The sequence below is a fragment of the Aethalodelphis obliquidens genome, unplaced genomic scaffold, assembly GCF_003676395.1.
Source record: "Aethalodelphis obliquidens isolate GAN/ISIS:26980383/991018 unplaced genomic scaffold, ASM367639v1 scaffold33, whole genome shotgun sequence".
NCBI lineage: Eukaryota > Metazoa > Chordata > Mammalia > Artiodactyla > Delphinidae > Aethalodelphis > Aethalodelphis obliquidens.
The window spans coordinates 8,529,310-8,550,366 of record NW_020837977.1 but is presented as its reverse complement, the minus strand read 5'-3'; the positions used below and the strand labels follow the sequence as shown (position 1 = coordinate 8,550,366).

Here is a 21,057-nt window from a genome sequence, read left to right as displayed (position 1 = left end):
CTCTGCTTTCGGGATTTGTACAGAACACATGAAAGCTAAACAATAGGCGGGAGGCACAGGAGCAACCCTCGAGCTGTGGCTTGGAGTCTGTCCTCCTAGGTTTGGGAATCTCGAATTCCATCACCAGCGCTGACTGTGCGTGTGCCATGTGTGTGCGTGTGCGTGTGTGTGTTTAGTTAGCTGGCACGCAACACACTTCCCCAGGGTTGTGCTTCCTTTTTCCTGAGATTTGGCGAAGGGTAAAGGGTCGGAGTCACATGGATACAAAGCATTTGATTAACGTCCAAGTCACCGCTGGGGCTGCCGGAGCCGCCTCCCCTCCAGCCCCGGCAGTGCGAGGCCAGAGCCGCGGGGCGCGGTGCGCAGGTCCCGGGCGGGAGCCCCATCCCCCGGGAGGGAGTGGCCTCGGCACAGCCCCCAGTCTCCCGCGCCCGACTCCCGGCGAGCGCCCCCTCCTCCGCCCCTGCCCCGGCCTCTCCACGGCGCGTAAAGTCGCCCGGCCCACCTCAGACCCGGCGGAGGCGGCAATTTTCCCTGCCGGCCGCGCGGGGCCGGGGCAGCGGCGGGCGCGCGGGGCAGCGGCGGGCTGCACGGCGCCCACCATGGGCGACGAGAGCCGCGGGGACGGCCGCGCCGAGAGCGCCCGGGACCTGGAGAAGCAGCTCCGCCTGCGCGTGTGCGTGCTCAGCGAGCTGCAGAAGACCGAGCGCGACTACGTGGGCACGCTGGAGTTCCTGGTGTCGGTGAGGGGCTCTCGGCGACACGGGGCGCGGGCGGCTCGCGCGGCATTGTCTGCGCGGGGACCGGGGACCCGTCCGGGCATCGCGGGCACCCGAATCCGCGCGCCGACGCTGGGTCCCCGGGGGCGGGAGTCATTTTTAATGCCTGGAGACGCGCCGAGTGGCCGGGGCGAAAAGTTAGCTCGCGTGGGAGAAGGCTGTGTTTCAGGGAATCCCTGCTGCCCCGTCTCTCCTCACTCTTCTCTACCCCCCTCCCTGGTCTGCTCGAGTGCGTTGTGTAATTTTGTTATTTTTATTTTTTCCCTTGTCTTCCTTCCCGGGGATTTTGTTTGAAGACTCTGGCAGGGTGGTTAAAAGTCTGTCTGCTACATTCAGGTACCTACAGGTAAAAAAAAAATACCCTGATTCTTCTGGAGCTTGAGTTCATAATTCAGATTACATGGCAGTGAAGTCCCTTTAGTTATAATAATCTTTGGAGCATAGGATTCTGGTGAGGGGTACGGAGGGCAGCGGGGTTATGATGTCCAGCAGCTGTTGGATATGAAAGCCACGTGTAGTGCTCACCGCATCCTCGCCCTACTGTCTGCTCCCCCCACCCCAACCCCGGGGTTTAAATCTGCTGTTTAAATCCCCCGCCCCCGTGGGTTCAGCTCCCGGGTCCCGTGTTCACACTGAGCCCAGGAAAGCAGCAGAATAAAACTCGCATCCAGCAACTTAAAGCTTTCGTAGAACTCGCAGGAACTTTGTTTCAGAGTTTCAGCTTGACTCACTGGAAGTCTGCATTGAAAATGTTTCATTCATGTGAGGGCCAGGAGGGGCAAAACTGTTTGAAGGAAACTTCTTAGATGTCACTCAAAAGTTGAATTGTTTTCTGTTCGCCGCTGCAAAGACAGAATCTGAGGGTTGGTTCCTCTCTGCCCAGATGCGCGGGAGAGCATCATTCAGAGACTGAGGACCTTTAGCCTTTGCTAAAATCTCCCTCAAATCTTCTAACTTCCTCTTTCCACCACCCTATTCCATACCCCCTTGGTCTGAAAGGGAATGTCTCAAAGGCCAGACTTCCTGCTCAGCTTTGTAAAAGAGGTGAGCAATCTGCTGAAACTCATGAAATTCCCTCCTTGGCTCAGGCAAGAAGGAAAGAACACTGTCTCGAGGGATGTGAGATGCACAGGTTGGCTTCTGATTGACGTCTCAGATTAAAATCAATATACTTGAGCCCCCAGGGGCCACATTCTTTGGAAAGGTATGGGTGTTTGAGAATATACTGGTAATTGGTGATAAATAGAATTGTTGTACACTTCCATGCAGCAATGTCAAAAAAGCATGTTTTTAAGGAAATGTGACTTTTCATAGCTTCAGATTTGGCTTTCATGAAACTTTGTTGGTGACCAAGTCCTTTGGCTTTTGAAGAATCTGGGTGACTCTTCAAGTTGCATTAGTTACTCCTTTCAGGAGGTGTATGAAAAAATACTGAGCAAAAAAAGTCCTAATTTACAGAAATAGACAACTAATCTAACCTACCTTAAAAACCAATTTGTTGATCTTTATTTAAAACATCAGTTTTTCCTCTGATCTTAACACCTGATTATTAAAATTGATAATGTAATTCTGTATAGAGTTAAGTCAGAAATTATGGGAGGTATAAAATAAATTGCATTTTACTCTTTACAAGAAGATCATTTTATGATTTCATTCTTATCTCATTCAGAAATTGTGGACTCTTCCACTTTTCCTTTTCTTTATTTGCTATTTTTTGTGTACACGTTCACACACACACAAACACTAATTGGCCTGAAAGTATTCCGAAACAAGGGTTAACCCTGGCTTCCTTTTAGTCTTATAAACGTTCAGAGTCTAAGATCTACTTCTAATACATTATTAGATTTTCTTTTTTTGGGTATTATTTATAGCAACATTTCATTCTCACCTATTTTATGTGGTTACCTTCAGAGGATAGAGTCAATGTAGTTTTAATTTTATCCTGAACTGATATGCACCAAGAGCTTTAAAAATATTCAAACCTTTTTGCCTGGTAATTCCTTTCCTAGGAATCCATCCTAAGGGAATGGTCAGAAATGCAGACAAACAAAAGAAGTTTTTTTTTTAAAAAAATACCTATAGTATTAAATAAGTGCAGTGGTAAATTTGCTGCAAAAATTGGATAATGAATTCCTAAGTCAAATTTAAATATTTGTTAGATTAGTCATTGTTTTTGATTTCTGCCAGTGCTTCAAGTCATCAGTATGGGTGAAGGTAATTCTTATCTTTATTACAGAGATGAAAAAACATATTTTTGGTTTTACCGAGAACCTATTTTTACTTACAGGCCCATAAAGAAGCAAACAGTTTGTATTATTGCTCTTGATTAAATGATCATGTGGCCTGAGGGGAAAACTTTTTTTTTCATAAGATGCCTTCTCTTCTCATTTCCAACTTTTGGCCTTTTAAAGAGAGAGCACCTCCCCCCTCATCCCCCGACCCCCAGATAGTCCATGAATGTTGCCTTTTTCCTCCCCCAGATGTATCAATATGTATGATCTATATGCACCTTCTCTCTAGTCACCACCCAGGCACACACTTCTAGATTGAACAAGGCTCTGACCTTGAAGCTGCTGTCATTTAGAGTGGTGCGCTCTTCCCACGTGCCAGGCTTTCTCAGGCCTCTTGTGCGGTATGCAGGATCTTAATTCTCCAACCAGGGATCAAATCCGTGTCCCCTGCATTGGAAGCTTGGAGTCTTAACCACTGGACCTCCAGGGAAGTCCCTCAGGCCTCTTCTTCTGCTCCTCTGTGGCGCTTAGCAATCTGCTGGATTCCTACTGGCATTTCAAGGCTCTTCATCTCCTTCAGTAGAACTTACATGATCCCATCCTCCCTCCTGCCCAGGCTGGAGTGCTCACTGCTTGGTACCCACTCTTCCCTGTAGTCACTGCTTCCATGGCACCAAAGCAGGCGTAGGCAGGATTTGTCTACTTTTGTCTCATTCTTCTAGAATGGAAGCTTCTTGAGGACAGGGCCACATTTTACTCGTCTGTGTTTGCCTGGACTTTTGTGTAGTGCTTGTGACACTGTAAGTACTCAAGAAATGCTTACTGAACGAAGGAATGGAGGAATCAGTGAATTCATCCATCTTCTAAACCTCCCACCCATTTTTAAGGACAGTTCCTCAATGATCCATAAATTTCTGATTTTGTTTTTTTTCCATTGGGTCTGTATAGACAGTGGAAGTTACTTAAGTTTCACTCAGGCACATATGTATTATGTAATAAGAAGCTTTAAATTAAACACGTAGTACCTGCATAGAGCCTGTGCTCCGCAACAAGAGAAGCCACCGCAGTGAGAAGGCCACGCACCACAACGAAGAGTAGCCCCTGCTCACTGCAACTAGAGAAAAGCCCGCGCGCAGCAGCGAAGACCCAATGCAGCCAAAAATGAATAAATAAAATAAATTTATTTAAAAAAAAGAGAAACATGATTTAAATCTGGCATCGAGGTATTAAAGACATTGTAACACACTATTATTTCAGTTCATTGTAGTCTAAATTTTCATTTGGGACCATGGACATTATCTGGATTCATTATTTTTAGGTTGTAGATAAAATGGTAGAGAGTGATGGAATTTGTTTGAGTTTATGTTCTTGTTTTGCTTGGGAAATGAAATTCTTCATTAGAGTACTCGAAAACATTTTTTCTCAAAGAAATGATTTTATGGACCTGATTTCCAGTATTTGATGTCCAGAGTCTGTACAGTCGTAGGTGGTAACTGGTTTTCTGGAGAAAAGGCCAACCAGGGCCGATTTCAAGGATGCATCTTATACAGTCGCACAGGGCTACCCACTCTGAAGGACCTCATGCTTAGTTTGATGCTCTGCCATCACTGTCTTGCAATTCTTGCTCATTTTATCTTTGAACTTGGGCTTGGGCTTTGCAAGTGAAGTCCAGTGGGACAACAGGGTGTGAGCAGAGCAGATACACAAAAGAAAAAAACCCAGCTTTACACCTCAGTACCTTTAATAGCACTTTTGGTCTTGCCTTTTGAATAAAAGGTCTCACGTTTGAATTTTGCACCAGGCCTGGAAAATTGTGTAGACACATTTCACTGTGGCAAGTGGCGTTGAGGCAGGGTGATCGTGTAATTTTTATTTAAACTGGGACACTTCTGAGGGTGCAAGGGTGTGCTATTAATAATTACACAGGGAAACAGATGTAAACTGGGATTGTTCCTGGCAAATCAGAAAGCATGGTTATTCCCTGTTATGGGCACATTAAGACAAAAACTTTGAGCTATGTGTCTTGTAAGCAAAAAATTGAGAAATTTGTTACCTGTCTGAGCTTTGACCTCAGATACCCCAAGATCTTGAGTCCTGTCTCTAATTGCTATACAGAGCCACAGGTGTTGGCCATGCCGAGTGTCTGAGTTTTGTCTCTATTATATTCTCCTCTGCCCTTTTTCTGTGTCTCTGAGTCTCTGCTTCTTCTCCGTGTGTTTCCCTTTGGTCAGTTTGGCCCTTCCCATGGTAATCTTGGCTTCAAGACAGTGACAGCAGGTTGCATGCTATGTGACGACAGCCAGAGTTAGTACGGTGCTTTACAGTGTATACTGAGCAACTGCATATTTCTTATCTGACTTGGCTTCATGTATGTGCATCTCTTAGCTCTTTCAGAGGGTACTCCTGAGAGCTTCTGAGTTCTGGGGTTCGGCTTCAGGGGTCCTCACAAAAGGTCGGAGGAGCTGAGCTGTGTGGCTTCAGGCCGTCCACCCTGGCATCTTCCAGCACAGCCCCACCTTCTGATTTGTGTTATTGTTTAAACAGTTAGAAAAACCCCTCCTCTGTATGGTAAACTCTGAGAGAATAGGGATGCATTTACTTCCTCTGTACGCTTTTCTTGGCCTCATCACGGTGCTTTGTAAATAGCAGGTGCTCAAGAAAACAAACGGACAAATAAAGCAGGAGCAAACAAAGGGGTTCGAATGAATCCAAAAACAGCTGCTTTCAGTCATGATCCGACGTTTCTAGGGAAAGATAAATAGATTCAACACATTATGCTTAGGCTTATGTTATGGGTTGATCTGTATCCCCCTCAAAGTCATACGTTGCAGGGCGAACCTTCAGTCTCCAAATAAGCACAATGCCGTGTGGGAGGTGAAATGATAGAGTAATAAGCAAAGTGTCAGGGAGGCATCAAGGGCCGCCCTCAGCCTGGGGTCGAGGGAAGTTTGGGGAAGAGGTGATAATAGAGCTGGCTCCTGAGGGACGAGGAGGAATGTGCCAGACTCGGAGGAGAATGATCCCCCTTGAGAGCGTAACCGCGTTGAGGGTGACCATGGTACAGCAGCCCGGGGGTGCTGGCATGCCCTGACATGCTCCAGACGCTGAAACATTCTTCATTAATGGGGATAAACACTTCTGTATGCTTTTCGGCTCTTGGTAGGAGATAAGGTAAGTTCAGGCCAGTTTGAGAAGAGTTCCATTCTTAAGAATTCTGACTTCAACTAAAGCCAATGGGAAATCAGTTGTGAGGGGACGCTTGCTCTCTTATTAATAATAAACAAGTCTGAGGGCTTCCCTGGTGGCGCAGTGGTTGAGAATGTGCTTGCCGATGCAGGGGACACGGGTTCGAGCCCTGGTCCGGGAAGATCCCACATGCCGCGGAGCAACTAAGCCCGTGCACCACAACTACCGAGCCTGCACTCTAGAGCCGCGAGCTGCAACTACTGAGCCCGCAAGCCACAACTCCTGAAGCCCGCGTGCCTAGAGCCCACGCTCAACAAGAGAAGCCACTGCAGTGAGAAGCCCGCGCACCGCAATGAAGAGTCACCCCCGCTCGCCGCAACCAGAGAGGAGCCTACGTGCAGCAACAAAGACCCAGTGCAGCCAAAAAACAAGTAATAATAATAAACAAGTCTGAGACCTCCAAGGTTGGCACTGGGAAGGGGGTCTCTCACGGGAAGAAGTTGCCAGGCCAAGATTCCCTGAATCTGTGTCTTTGCATTTGGCCTTGGGATTCCTTCTGCTCGTTCTCTATTTCCACCACCTCCCTGGCCCTCAGCCTACACTGCCTATTTGGTCATCCACATGCTCATCTTAATCTGGGACAGGTTATAACCTTCAAAAAGTTGTTACTGTTTACTAAAGGGGAGCACAGACCAGTAATCCCGGAAACGACACAAAACACAAACATCGTCTAGTTGTGTAACACAGATTTCTGCTCCTGGCAAAGTGATCTTGCTCTCAGGGTCTGCAGACCCTGCCCTGTTTTTATCCTAAGCCTTAAGACAGCCCCTGTTTGATCCCCCTGACTGGGCACTACTCCTGGGCTGACTTGACTGGGTTCTGTTTTTCTAGTCGTTAGCCTGAGTGTGTATTCATGAGGGTGGTGTCAGGAAGCAGCCCTTAAGATACCTTGACTCTTGTAGTAAACATACTGTGAATTAAATGGGGCTCTTGGCATAATTCTGATGTTTGGAGTGTTAATCATGTGGCTAGAACTGACTCTCTGTACAGAGGGATGTGTCTTTAGTCTTAAGGTTTCATCTGCATAATTATACTGTGTTATAATTTGATGACATTAAAATGAGTAGTCTTTATTGAGATTAGTTATGTTTCTTGGCAAGAGAATTCTGTCAGCAGGGTTGAGGAGCAAAAGTTGAAGTCTGGTTACCCATTAGGAGTTTCTGCCATTTCACTGGTCCAGGTAGGAACTGTGGAATGTTTGATCTAAGGTGGAAACGATGATGAAGATAAAGAACTAAACCCAAAGAAAACGCAAACAAAATCAAACCAAACCACAAAACGTCAAACACCCAACAACCACGAGACATTTCTTGGGTAGAACCTTTAGCATTTACGTTCACTCAGAAGTGGAGGTTTAAGTAGAATGGAGAACATTAGGGTGGCCTCTAGTTTGAAGATAGGATGGGGTGTGTCATTAATTCAGAAATGGAATGCAAGGGGCAGAACAGTGCGGAGAGGAGGAGAAGAGTGAATTTGGTCTTCAACTTGCTGAGCTGCAAATTCTGCTGTGATTTTTGAAGATAATAATTTGGAACTTAGGCAAGAATTTAGAGATCTACAAAGTATTGATAACTAATCATATATATTGAAGCCATCAGGTAGATGAGATGGCACAAGGGGAGCAATTCAGGGAAGAAAACATGCTAACCAAGAGTAGGATGTAGGGAGCTGATATTTAAAGTTTAGGGGAAGAGGAGAGTGCCCTGGTGACTTGAACTGAGCTGTCAAAGGTTGAAGCAAAGAACCAGGAGAGAGTGATCTCCTGAAAGCCAAGGAAGGATCTAGTTGCCAGAGGAAAGGTTTCTTTCAGCTCTCAGAGTTTTACAGAAGTAGGTAGTGTGAAGACTGAAGAGGCCACTGGATTTGGCAGTTAGAACATCATTAGGGTTTTGGCTTCAGGAGCATGTGTGAGCAGAAGCCTAAGAATGAGCTGGAAGACATGACATGAGTGGAAGCTGAGGAGATGAAGACGAATGGAAAAGCTGTTCAAGGAGGTTGGTGATAAATGCAAGGGGAGAAATAGGTTATTAACATAAAGGGATAATTTTTGTCTAGGGATGTTTGAGGGAGATGAGTATAGCCAAGGAGAAGGAGACGGTAGATAAATACAGGGAACTAAAGCAGCTGTAGCAGAGCATTGTGGGAGTCAAATGAATCTTCTGGTAAATCAAGAGTCCCCGTGGCACTGGGAGGTAAGGAAGGCACTTGGTATGTTCCGTGGTATGCCATGGAACATACCCACAGAAAAATGTCATGACAGAGCCTAAGAACAAGCAAGCTGTCTCTCGTATATTTTTAAAATTCCGCTTCTCCTTTAGTCTAGCGCTTGCGGAGACTACTGGGGTGGCCTTTGCATCCCCCTGTGACAGCTCACCAGCGGTTCTCTCTCCTGCCTTGGGACAGTGGGGTGAAGAGCACGGTATAGAGCATGGGTTTAGGTTAGGGGGCCTGATGACCCAGGGTTGAGGTCTTGGCTCTGAAATTTACGAACAGTGTAGCTTTGGGCACCTCACTTAGCCTCTTTGTGCCTCCTTGCATATTTGAAAAACACATTGGATACTATCTCACAGGGCTGGCCTAAAATTAAATCAGCTTCTGTAGGTGAACTGTGAAGTGTGAAATGTGACTTTTTAAAATGCAACATACAAATTTAGAAGTCAGAAGAGGGAAGTAAGTTCCCCTGATTTATTATTACCTCTGTTATGACTAGGTTCAAATCTTGGAAATAATGACATAATCATTTTTTAAAATCATGACACAAATTGTATTAAATTTATGCATTACATTTAATGCACATAGCAATCATTGTGCACACTTTTAAACAAGAAACACTCGTTTATCTGACAGCATTTTAGTCTGATTACATTTTTTCTTAGTACTTGTCTTTTGAGTGTTCTTTTACTCCATACCTGGCATTATATTTTAATACCAAATAAGATTGTTATGCTTGAGTTTGGGGTATAACCTATTTGACCTAAAAATTGTTGTTCTTGTTTTTATTAATTCTTTAAAAATCTTATTTATAATATTTACTTTTCATAACAGATGCATTTTTATTATTCTCAACTTAGTAAATGTTTCTTTGCTTGAAAGTGTGGTTGGGTCACTTTTCCTATGGTTTTGAGTGAAATCATTCAAATCCTGACACATCTAATAAAAACATTTTTTCCCTAATTTTTTCCCCATTCTCATGAACTATTGCATTTGATCCATGAGTTCAGTGATTGTGATTTTAAGAAAATTGATACGTTGAGGTTCTGATATTTAAACACTTCTGATTAGTATAGATGATTTCAGACTTTGAATCTGTGAATAATTAGTTTTTTAATTCTAGCCTTGCCGTATAGCTAAGTATAGTGTACAAAAAAGGACCTATCTCATTGGAGAATATCTAAGCCCAAGGACATTATGTTCTGTCGTTAATGCTAAATGCATATTTTCCATGAAAAGGCAAGCCCTTCATTTGAAAAGGTTAAATGGTATAATACTTAAGAAATGACTCCAGCTGGTTAAATTTAGAATACTGGTATGAAACTATTTTCTGAGTTTATAGCAAAAATCTAGCAATATAGAATATGAATGGGTAAGCATTTTTATTCAGTTTAAAGCTTCATTTCTCTGAGAAGTTCAGATGAGGGTTGATATCTATGTTTGACTTTGCTTTGCCACTTTTGTGAGTTTAATTATCTATTTAACTTGTCTTCTTGCCAGGAGGAGAGGCTTCATAGATGGTGACACATTTTCAGTGGTTATGCAAGAAACATTGATGTTTTCCTTCACTGCCTTGTAATGCCTCCACTTGGCCTTAGTTTCTTGCTTCCTTGGTTTCTCGTTTTTTTCTTATTTGAGACTATTGCCCCAAAGAAAGAAATCTTAGGATTCCAAAAATGACATCTCACATTCCAAAGTTTTATTTCTGTCAGTAACACTAGGGGAAGAGCTATGGAAAGACATTATTTTCACCTAAACGTTAGTCCCACACCCACACATTCCAAGATTATTTTAATAACTCATTATTTTCCCAGAGGTGAAATTATGAGTAAAGGGGACTTCCATTTTATATACTGTATATCTATGTCATGTTTGACTACTTTGTATAACTTTAATATATATAGAAATATTTTTTATTTATATATTTTACATTTCACACATTTTCTGGAATATTCTAGATACACCTTTATCTCAATTTTTCTTGTCCCTCTTAATAATGAGATCTCTGGCAGAGACTTCTAATTATCTCCAATATCCGTTATTTTTTTCTTCTGTAGTAATAAAAGTTTTAGCATGATTGTCCATCTTAAGGCTACATTTCCCAGCCTCCCTTGCAGTTAAGTGTGGGCATGTGTCCTGGTTCTGGTTCTGGACAGCGGATTGTGAGCAGAAGCAGCATGGGTAACTTCTAAGGTATTCTTTTATAACAAAAGACTATGCACTCTCCCCCTTCTCCCTGGCTGGTATGAGGTGTTGATGGCAGGGATGGGGCAGCCATTTTGGACCATGAAATAGAAGTCACATGTTGAGGATGACAGAGGAACAAAAATGGAGTCGTTTCTTTATTAAAGAAATCTAACCTGTAGCGTATCAAAAATAGGCCCATAAGATAAATCAGTATTTATTGTATCTAACTCTGTCCTAGTCATTTTTTTGACACTTCACATTTTGCTTCCAAATTCTTATTGATTTATGCAAATTATTAACAAATTGGTAAACTTTAATATATTTTTTTGCCTTTGTCTTGTCAAACAGAGTAATCTTAATATATAAAATTTAATTGTAGTTTTTCTTTAATGAATCTTCTCTAGCTCAGCAATGATTTCCCAGGATTATGCTAAAACTCTGCTCTCTTCTTTTCTACTGGTATATTTTCGTGTTTTTCTTTAGAAAAAGAAGTTTTTTTTTTAAGCCTGTACTTATAATTCTTTTTCCGGAAGGCCAGAATTTTTGTGTTTATTATATATATTTATAAGGATGTTTGTTCAGCTGCTTTCTCTGAGGCCAAACAACAGTAGTTTAAACAACACAGAAGGATGATGTGTGAATATGGAAGTGGTATGTAATCAACATGTCTTTCTTGCATCCTCTCTTGGCGCTCTGGTTATTTAATTTTTCAATACTGTTGCCCAACAGTGTCCAGGGGAGTGAGCAGCTCAGCTCCATCAAGTCATTCAGAGACCTCTCTGGTCCTTCTATCTTATTACTCCACCGTCCCCTAGGACCGACTAAATCAGAGTCTGTGGGATAGAGAGCCAGTATCCATATGGTTGAAGTTGGCTTGCCAGAACCACTTTCATGTTCCAGCCCCAGAGGGACTGATGGTGGGAGACACATTCCACACATCACTTGCACTGTCATCCCCTTGGCCAGAACATGACACGGCTGAATCAGCTGCAAGGGAGGCCGGGAAATGTAGTGTCTAGTTGGGCAGCCATGTGTACAGCTGAGATGTGGGGAGTTTTATACTAAAATTAAGAAGTGGAGAATTCATACTGAGAGACAAAGAGTAGTCTCTGCCACCTTTTCGGAGTCAGTGATACTGTAGGCTCATTCCTCAGAAAATCACTTATATTAATTCTTGGATTCCTTTACTGTAAGAATGTATTGTACTAAAATACCATTTGGATTATTTCACCCTAAAATGATATATTCTTGCCCATATAGAAGTCCGTTTCATATTTTATATATGTATCTCTTTACATATGTTTGTAAGGGTTCCCTAAAGGTTCCCCCTCTCCCCCATTGGCTTTGACTACAGGAAGAATTTGAGAGATTTGGAGATTTTGTGTGCTTTAAAAATTTTTTGGAAGTCTCCCCCTGACAAAAAAAAAGTCCCAGGATAATCTGGAAATCATTATTCTGTGTTTGTTTCCTGTCAGGCACTGCATATTCCTGTGTAACTCACAACTCCCTTCAAGGCTTATATCCTTGTAACTCACACCTGAGGACACCCTGATGAGCTCCTAAGTGGGAGAGTGGGGATTCTGAGCAGATCCATTGTGTTGCTGGTGATTCGCTGGCCTGGGCATTTCTAGATGGTGGGAGCAGTGTGATTAATCAGGACTAGGAAAACCAAGGCAGGTGTTGGGACCAGGACACAGAACTTGTTGACTCTGGAGGTACACAGAGGCTAAAAGACAGGAAGGAACAGTAGTTCGTTTCAGGCAAAGCTTCAAGAGCAAGCGAGCAGCAGAAGCTCACTGTCAACCCAAGACAGGGGTCAGAGCCAGGCAAGCACTCAGGAGCCAGAGATTACCCAGAAGTCAGGAGTTTCCCTCACAGAAGTGAGGAAATGCAATGACCTTCAAAAAATAGACAGCTCTCACTCTCGCATTGGTAAGGTACATTATTACTGAGACTAGTTTCAGTTTAATTGAATTCCTTTTGGGTCAGTTGGGATCTCTATGTGCTTATTTACTTAGTACTTCACAGCAGGTTTGAAGCAGTTAAATATAGATAGCGTTAAATATAGCTCCTGTTTTATTCCATATATGATTAAATCATAAAATATTTGAGACAAGTGTCAATTTTACACACACACACACACACACACACACCCTTTCTAGTCTCCAAAATGTATGTACTGCTTGGCATTCAGTGGATATTGTATAGATCACATTGGTAGAAAGCATTAATGCAATTTAAATACAAATGAAGTGAATCCTCAGAGTTAAATGATCGTTATTCCTGGAGTGTTTTGTTTGCCAAGCCTACTTCTTTTGATGGGTTGGATGAGGGAGAGTAACTGGCCTTCAGGTAGTCACAGAATGAAGTTTGATAGATAGGCCCTGTTATTTAGATAGGGGCATTTTCCTTAGTTTCTACCAAGGACAATTAGTACAACCGTATAACTGTATAATCTTAGAGTCCAAAAGGGAATCATGCTATGGATGGATGAGTATAGTTTTCTACTGAAATATGAGAAGTTGACATTTCTCCTGTACATTTTTCAGTGAGCTAATAATCCTCACATATAAATTGTACCTTCTCTGTATGGTGAAATTTTCTGAGAGTAGCAAATATTCTTGGGGATTTACTTCCCTTTTTTTTAGTTTGTACTTAAGGGTAACCTAGTTATAAGGAACGTGATCAGTTGGACTGTCAGAAAATTTGAGAGTTAGGTTGATACTTGAATGGATTCTTAATTTTAAACATACACATTTCTATAGTTGAGGATTTAGGTCAGATTCAACTTTCGTGGCATTAGGAAAACATAAGCAAATGTTAGGAGAGATCCAGATAGTCAGCCAGGATGTTTGAATAAATTTTTTAAAAAGGAAAATCTGCTAACAAGATTTAAAGAAAAAAATAGCTTTATTCTATTGTGTTATATATTCTCCCTACAAATTATTTTCCAGCCTGCCAGACTTTAAATTCAATTCTATGACATTATAGTATTTAGTATTTAATGTCTAAGTGAAATTTGCAGTAATTTTTTAATAAATACAGAACTAAAAAAGTCTATTAAAAAGTACCACAGGAAATAGTATGGAGGTTTCTCAAAAAACTAAAAATGGAACTACTGTATGACCCAGAAATTCCACTCCTGGGTATATATCCAAAAAAACCCCAAAACACTAATTTGAAAAGATTCACGCACCCCAATGTTCATAGCAGCATTATCAACAATTGCCAAGATATGGAAGCAACCTAAGTGTCCATCAACAGATGAATGGATAAAGAAGAGGTGGTATATATATTCAGTGGAATATTACTCGGCCATAAAAAAGAATTAAATTTTCCCATTTACAGCAACATGGATGGACTTGGAGGGCATTATGCTAAGTGAAATAAGTCAGACAGAGAAAGACAAATACTGTATGATATCACTTACATGTGGAATCTAAAAACACAACAAACTGGTGAATATAACAAAGAGGAAGCAGACTCACAGATATAGAGAACAAATTATTGGTTACCAGTGGGGAGAGGGAAGTGGGGAGGGACAATAAAGGGGTAGGGGTGTAAGAGGTATAAACTATTAGGTATAATATAAGCTACAAGGATATATTGTACAGCATGGGGAATATAGCCAGTATTTTATAATAACTGTAAATGGAGTATAACTTTTAAAAACTGTGAATCACTGTACTGTACACCTGTAACTTACATAATGTTGTATAGCACCATACTTCAATAAATGACATTCAGAATATTCTAAAAAAAAAAAAAAGAACAACAGAGGATGGAATCAGAGTGATTTTTTAAATTTGTTTACAAAACCAACTTGTTTAATTTGCGAAAAACCTTATTTTCAGCATAGTATAGCTTATGTGTCAGGTCAATTTAAATAATAGCTCTAATATGATAAGCCTTATGATTTATCCTCTCCAATAATTGTTTTAAAAAACATAGAGTCTAGATATTTTGATTCTTAATGTTCCAGGGACTATTTATTGAGCACCTACTGTGTGGCAATCACTGTTCTTGGTTCAGGGGATATATCAATGACAAGAATTAAAAATTCCTAATTTCATGGGGCTCCCAGTCAATCCAGGAGATACAGGAGAAATGAGTAAAATGTGTAATATATTAGTTACTCTAAATGGCAAGGAGAGTGAATGAAGCAGATGGGGAATAAAAATCTGTGTGTCTTTTGATATTTTATATAGGATGAAAATGCAGGAATCCACTACTTTCATATTTCTTTCTGTAAGTCTAAAAATGTTTATTTATTTATTTATTTATTAACATCTTTATTGGAGTATAATTGCTTTACAATGGTGTGTTAGTTTCTGCTTTATAACAAAGTGAATCAGCTATACATATACATATATCCCCATATCTCTTCCCTCTTACGTCTCCCTCCCACCCTCCCTATCCCACCCCCTAGGTGGTCACAAAGCACTGAGCTGATCTCCCTGTGCTATGCGGCTGCTTCCCACTAGCTAGCTATTTTACATTTGGTAGTATCTATAACTCCATGCCACTTTCTAACTTCGTCCCAGCTTGTCCCCAAGTCCATTCACTACGTCTGTGTATTTATTCCTGTCCTGCCCCTAGGTTCTTCAGAACCATCTTTTTTTTTTTTTTAGATTCCTTATATATGTGTTAGCATACGGTATTTGTTTTTCTCTTTCTGACTTACTTCACTCTGTATGACAGACTCTAGGTCCATCCACCTCACTACAGTCCCTCAGTTTTGTTTCTTTTTATGGTTGAGTAATATTCCATTGTATATATGTGCCACATCTTCTTTATCCATTCATCTGTCGATGGACACTTAGGTTGCTTCCATGTTCTGGCTATTCTAAATAGAGCTGCAATGAACATTGAGGTACATGACTCTTTTTCAGTTATGGTTTTGTCAGGGTATATACCCAGTAGTGGGATTGCTGGGTTGTATGGTAGTTCTATTTTTAGTTTTTTAAGGAATCTCCGTACTGTTCTCCATAGTGGCTGTATCAATTTACATTCCCACCAACGGTGCAAGAGGGTTCCCTTTTCTCCACACCCTCTCCAGCATTTACTGTTTATAGATTTTTTGATGATGGCCATTCTGACTGGTGTGAGGTGATACCTCACTGTAGTTTTGATTTGCATTTCTGTAGTGATTAGTGATGTTGAGCATTCTTCCATGTGTTTGTTGGCAATCTGTATCTTCTTTGGAGAAATGTCTGTTTAGGTCTTCTGCCCATTTTTGGATTGGGTTGTTTGTTTTTTTGATATTGAGTTGCATGAACTGCTTTTAAATTTTGGAGGTTAATCCTTTGTCAGTTGCTTCATTTGCAAATATTTTCTCCCATTCTGAGGGTTATCTTTTCATCTTGTTTATGGTTTCTGTTGCTATGCAAAAGGTTTTAAGTTTCGTTAGGTCCCATTTGTTTATTTTTGTTTTTATTTCCATTTCTCTAAGAGGTGGGTCAGAAAGGATCTTGCTGTGATTTATATTTTAGAGGGTTCTGCCTGTGTTTTCCACTAGGAGTTTTATAGTGTCTGGCTGTACATTTAGGTCTTTAATCCATTTTGAGTTTATTTCTGTGTATGGTGTAAGGGAGTATTCTGATTTCATTCATTTACATGTAACTGTCCAGTTTTCCCAACAGCACTTATTGAAGAGGCTGTCTTTTCTCCATTGTATATTCTTGCCTCCTCTATCAAAAATAAGGTGGCGAGATGTGCGTGGGTTTATCTCTGGGCTTTCTATCCTGTTCCATTGATCTATATTTCTGTTTTTGTGCCAGTACCATACTGTCTTGATTCCTGTAGCTTTGTAGTAGAGTCTGAAGTCAGGGAGCCTGATTCCTCCAGCTCCATTTTTCTTTCTCAAGATTGCTTTGGTTATTTTGGGTCTTTTGTGTTTCCATGCAAATTGTGAAATTTTTTGTTCTAGTTCTGTGAAAAATGCCATTGGTAGTTTGATAGGGATTGCATTGAATCTGTAGGTTGCTTTGGGTAGTAGAGTCATTTTCACAGTGTTGTTTACTCCAATCCAAGAACATGGTATATCTCTCCATCTGTTTGTATCATCTTTAATTTCTTTCATCATTGTCTTATAGTTTTCTGCATACAGGTCTTTTTGTCTCCTTAGGTAGGTTTATTCCTAGGTATTTTATTCTTTTTGTTGCAGTGGTAAATGGGAGTGTTTCTTTGATTTCTCTTTCAGATTTTTCATCATTAGTGTATAGGAATGCAAGAGGTTTCTTTGTATTAATTTTGTATCCTGCTACTTTAACACATTCATTGCTTAGCTGTAGTAGTTTTCTGGTAGCATCTTTAGGATTCTCTATGTATAGTATCATGTCATCTGCAAACAGTGACAGCTTTACTTCTTCTTTTCCGATATGGATTATTTTATTTTTCTTCTCTGATTGCTGTGGCTAAAACTTCCAAAACTATGTTGAATAGTAGTGGTGAGAGTGGGCAACCTTGTCTTGTTCCTGATCTTAGTGGAAATGGTTTATTTTTCACCATTGAGCACGATGTTGGCTGTGGGTTTTTCATATATGGCCTTTATTATGTGGAGGTAGGTTCCCTCTATGCCTACTTTCTGCAGGGTTTTTATCATAAATGGGTGTTCAATTTTGTCGAAAGCTTTTTCTGCGTCTATTGAGATGATCATATGGTTTTTCTCCTTCAATTTGTTATATGGTTTATCACATTGATTGATTTGCGTATATTGAAGAATCCTTGCATTCCTGGGATATACCCCACTTGGTCATGGTGTATGATCCTTTTAATGTGCTGTTGGATTCTGTTTGCTAGTATTTTGTTGAGGATTTTTGCATCTATGTTCATCAGTGATACTGGCCTGTAGCTTTCTTTCTTTGTGACATCTTTGTCTGGTTTTGGTGTCAGGGTGATGGTGGCCTCATAGAATGAGTTTGGGAGTATTCCTCCCTCTGCTATGTTTTGGAAGAGTTTGAGAAGGATAGGTGTTAGCTCTTCTCTAAATGTTTGATAGAATTCACCTGTGAAGCCATCTGGTCCTGGGCTTTTGTTTGTTGGAAGATTTCTAATCACAGTCTCAATATCAGTGCTTGTGATTGGTCTGTTTATATTTTCTATTTCTTCTGGGTTCAGTCTTGGAAGGTTGTGCTTTTCTAAGAATTTGTCCATTTCTTTCAGGTTGTCCATTTTATTGGCATAGAGTTGCTTGTAGTAATCTCTCATTATCCTTTGTATTTCTGCAGTGTCAGTTGTTACTTCTCCTTTTTCATTTCCAATTCTATTGATTTGAGTCTTCTCCCTTTTTTTCTTGATGAGTCTGGCTAATGGTTTATCAACTTTATCTTCTCAAAGAACCAGCTTTTAGTTTTATTGATCTTTGCTATCATTTCCTTCATTTCTTTTTCATTTATTTCTGATCTGATCTTTATGAATTCTTTCCTTCTGCTACCTTTGGAGTTTTTTTGTTTTTCTTTCTCTAATTGCTTTAGGTGTAAGGTTAGGTGGTTTATTTGAAATGTTTCTTGTTTCTTGAGGTAGGGTTGTATTGCTGTAAACTTCCCTCTTAGTACTACTTTTGCTGCATCCCATAGGTTTTGGGTCATTGTGTTTTCATTGTCATTTGTTTCTAGGTATTTTTTGATTTCCTCTTTGATTTCTTCAGTGATCTCTTGGTTATTTAGTAGTGTATTGTTTAGCCTCCATGTGTTTGTGTTTTTTACAGGTTTTTTCCTGTAATTGATATCTAGTCTCATAGTGTTTTGGTCAGAAAAGATACTTGATATGATTTCAATTTTCTTAAATTTACCAAGGGTTGATTTGTGACCCAAGGTATGATCTATCCTGGAAAATGTTCCATGAGCACTTGAGGAGAAGGTGTTCTCTTCTTTTTGGATGGAATGTCCTATAAATATCAATTAAGTCCATCTTGTTTAATGTGTCATTTAAAGCTTGTGTTTCCTTATTTATTTTCATTTTGGATGATCTGTCCATGGGTGAAAGTGAGTTGTTAAAGCCCCCTACTATGATTGTGTTACTGTCGATTTCCCCTTTTATGGCTGTTAGCATTTGCCTTATGTATTGAGGTGCTCCTATGTTGGGTGCCTTAATATTTACAATTGTTATATCTTCTTCTTGGATTGATCCCTTGATCATTATGTAGTGTCCTTCTTTAAAAATATTTCAAAATAACTTTTATTTTTTACTGTTAACCTTAATAGGCAATATTCAAGAGCAAAGTGTTAATCAGGTCACTTGTTTTCACTCCTCCATATAATTGTAATTTAGTGGTGAAATTCCACCCAGTTATACATTGCTAATAGAGTTAACAGAACAGATTAGCAAAAGCATGGTGACTCGAAGACTTAAGGGTTTAACTGGGTAATTTTTTGCTGTCACCGTTTAGTACTCTAACTTTAATATAATAAGCATTTGTTTTTTGGAGGTGCAAACGCAAAATCTTCTCCCTCACTCTGTGACGTATCCATATCGTTGAGGAGCTGACAGAGTGTTTGCCAATAGGTTTTCAGGTCCCGGCAGCTTGGCGTCTGGTGGGAACTGCAGCCGATGTTAGAATACAGCGTTGGTGGGAACCTGGTGCTTTGTGCCGTGCTCCACTGGCAGAGAAGCTTCTGCTGGAAAGGAAGTATCCTTTAGCCCCGAGTGGCTGGAGGCATGGACGGGGGCTGAGGGGCTGGAGATCTTTAATGCACAGCATGATCTGAAGTCAGTTTTCTAACCCTTACCTTAGATGACCTCAGATGTATTAAAAGCTAAGGTAGGAAGTCCTTTCCATACATTTTTCTGATAAAAGGTCTTTTCCTGAGAGGGCCTAGGAAGGTAAGGAATGTACCTGGCAACCCTCAACCCTCCTTGTTCCCATGGTGTTGTCTCCCTGGTGGCCTTACGGAAGGACTCCCTTGAGCAGTGTGGACAGCTGGATGCAGATCCTTACTGGCCTATGAAGTGTGATTGGGAACCACTGCCAGAGGCTGGGAGAGCGGGAGGTCACTTGAGGACTGTGGAAAATATTCCCTTTCTCGTCAGCATCCTGGGACCTTGTGTCTTGCCTTGCTGTCAAGAGAGTTGGGAGCTCAGATTCTGATCCTGAATTTTTCTTCAGGGTTCGTTCTAGAAATGATATTTTTGAATCAGCCTTTTGTGGGGCTTCATTCTTTAGTTCCCTGAAATCCGTAGCTTGAAGGAAGGGAAATAGATTTATTACTATCGTCATGACCAACTTCAGAATAGAAACTGGTGAATAATTATCCTCGACTTTACAGAAGTGTAACTGGTGGGAAGGGATTGAGCTGGCTGGATTTTTTTGATAAGGTTGTGTGCCTTCCTCTTCCGTTTCTCTTTGGAGACCATTCTATGGCTAATACATCATACAAGTTAAGAGGAAGTGCAAACACAATGACCACAGAAAGTGTAAAGCTTTTCCATTCACTTCTTTGTGACATTTGTGAATTGTCTGCCTAGTAAGGAAAACCCCAAGTTCTTCCTTTCAAAGTAAGGAAAAACTTGGGGTTCTTATCTCTCCTTTATCAGTGGCACGGGTTTTGTGAGTGTGGGGTGATGCTGACAAAACTGGGACTCAGTCCGCCTTAACGGTAACAGCCATTGTATCAGACCAACCACAAGAGTTAGTACAGAGTATACGCAGCGGGCTTAAAGGCAAATAGACTTGTCTAATGATGTAATGCAAGATACAGTGCCTGGGAGAGAATCAGATATAGAACACCATGCTGTAACAATGTTTAGTCCTGTCAGTAGCTCTGCCTTGGGGGCTTTGGGATTTTTCTGCCCCTCCCTCTGCTCGGTGTCTCAGTCCTTGTCCGGGCCCTGAGTCCCAGAGTCCCAGGAGGAGGCCCTGAGCGCTGATGGAGCTCATTGCTCAAGAGCACAGCAAACGAATGCCTGCCGTGGGGGTGGTCACTGGGAAGCCAGGCTGGATGTAGAATTTGGTCTAAGATAACATCTGGACAAGCCACAGGGTCATGAAAGGAACTGGGGTCAAGGGTTAACACAGCTGAGGTCTCTGCACTCTGTGACACAGAGCCAAGGAAGCAGCCTCGGGGGATCTCAGCCACCTCTTACACTTGAGAAATGTAGTTCCTGTTGCTTGACCCCTTCCCACGCTGTCTGGTCATCCCCTACCCCTTGCCTTGCAGGATCCTCTGGCACTGAATCACAGAGTAGCTTCCAGTACGGACTTTAGGCTTATGATGACTTCCGAGGGACAGACGATCCTATAATAATCAAGATGAGGACCAATATTTGTAACCCGAGGAGAAGCAGATTATAACTACTTTTATTAAACCTGTTTCCTTAGGTGATGAGAATAATCATTTGAGCCAGTTGGTTTATAGTTGCTCCCTTGGTTCATTTTCCACCGAGGAAGTTTTATTAATGTTTTA

The 21,057-nt window shown here is 41.2% G+C and overlaps 1 protein-coding gene across 1 annotated transcript in view; it reads left to right on the top strand.

The window, feature by feature from the left end:
* Positions 1-345: 345 nt before the first annotated feature.
* PREX2 (phosphatidylinositol-3,4,5-trisphosphate dependent Rac exchange factor 2) overlaps positions 346-21,057 on the top strand; it is a 291,836-nt gene continuing 271,124 nt past the window's right edge. Inside the window, exon 1 of the mRNA XM_027127947.1 lies at positions 346-743. Within this exon, the coding sequence (XP_026983748.1) occupies positions 603-743 (141 nt within the window). The 5' untranslated portion in view covers positions 346-602. The remainder of the gene's footprint in view (positions 744-21,057) is intronic.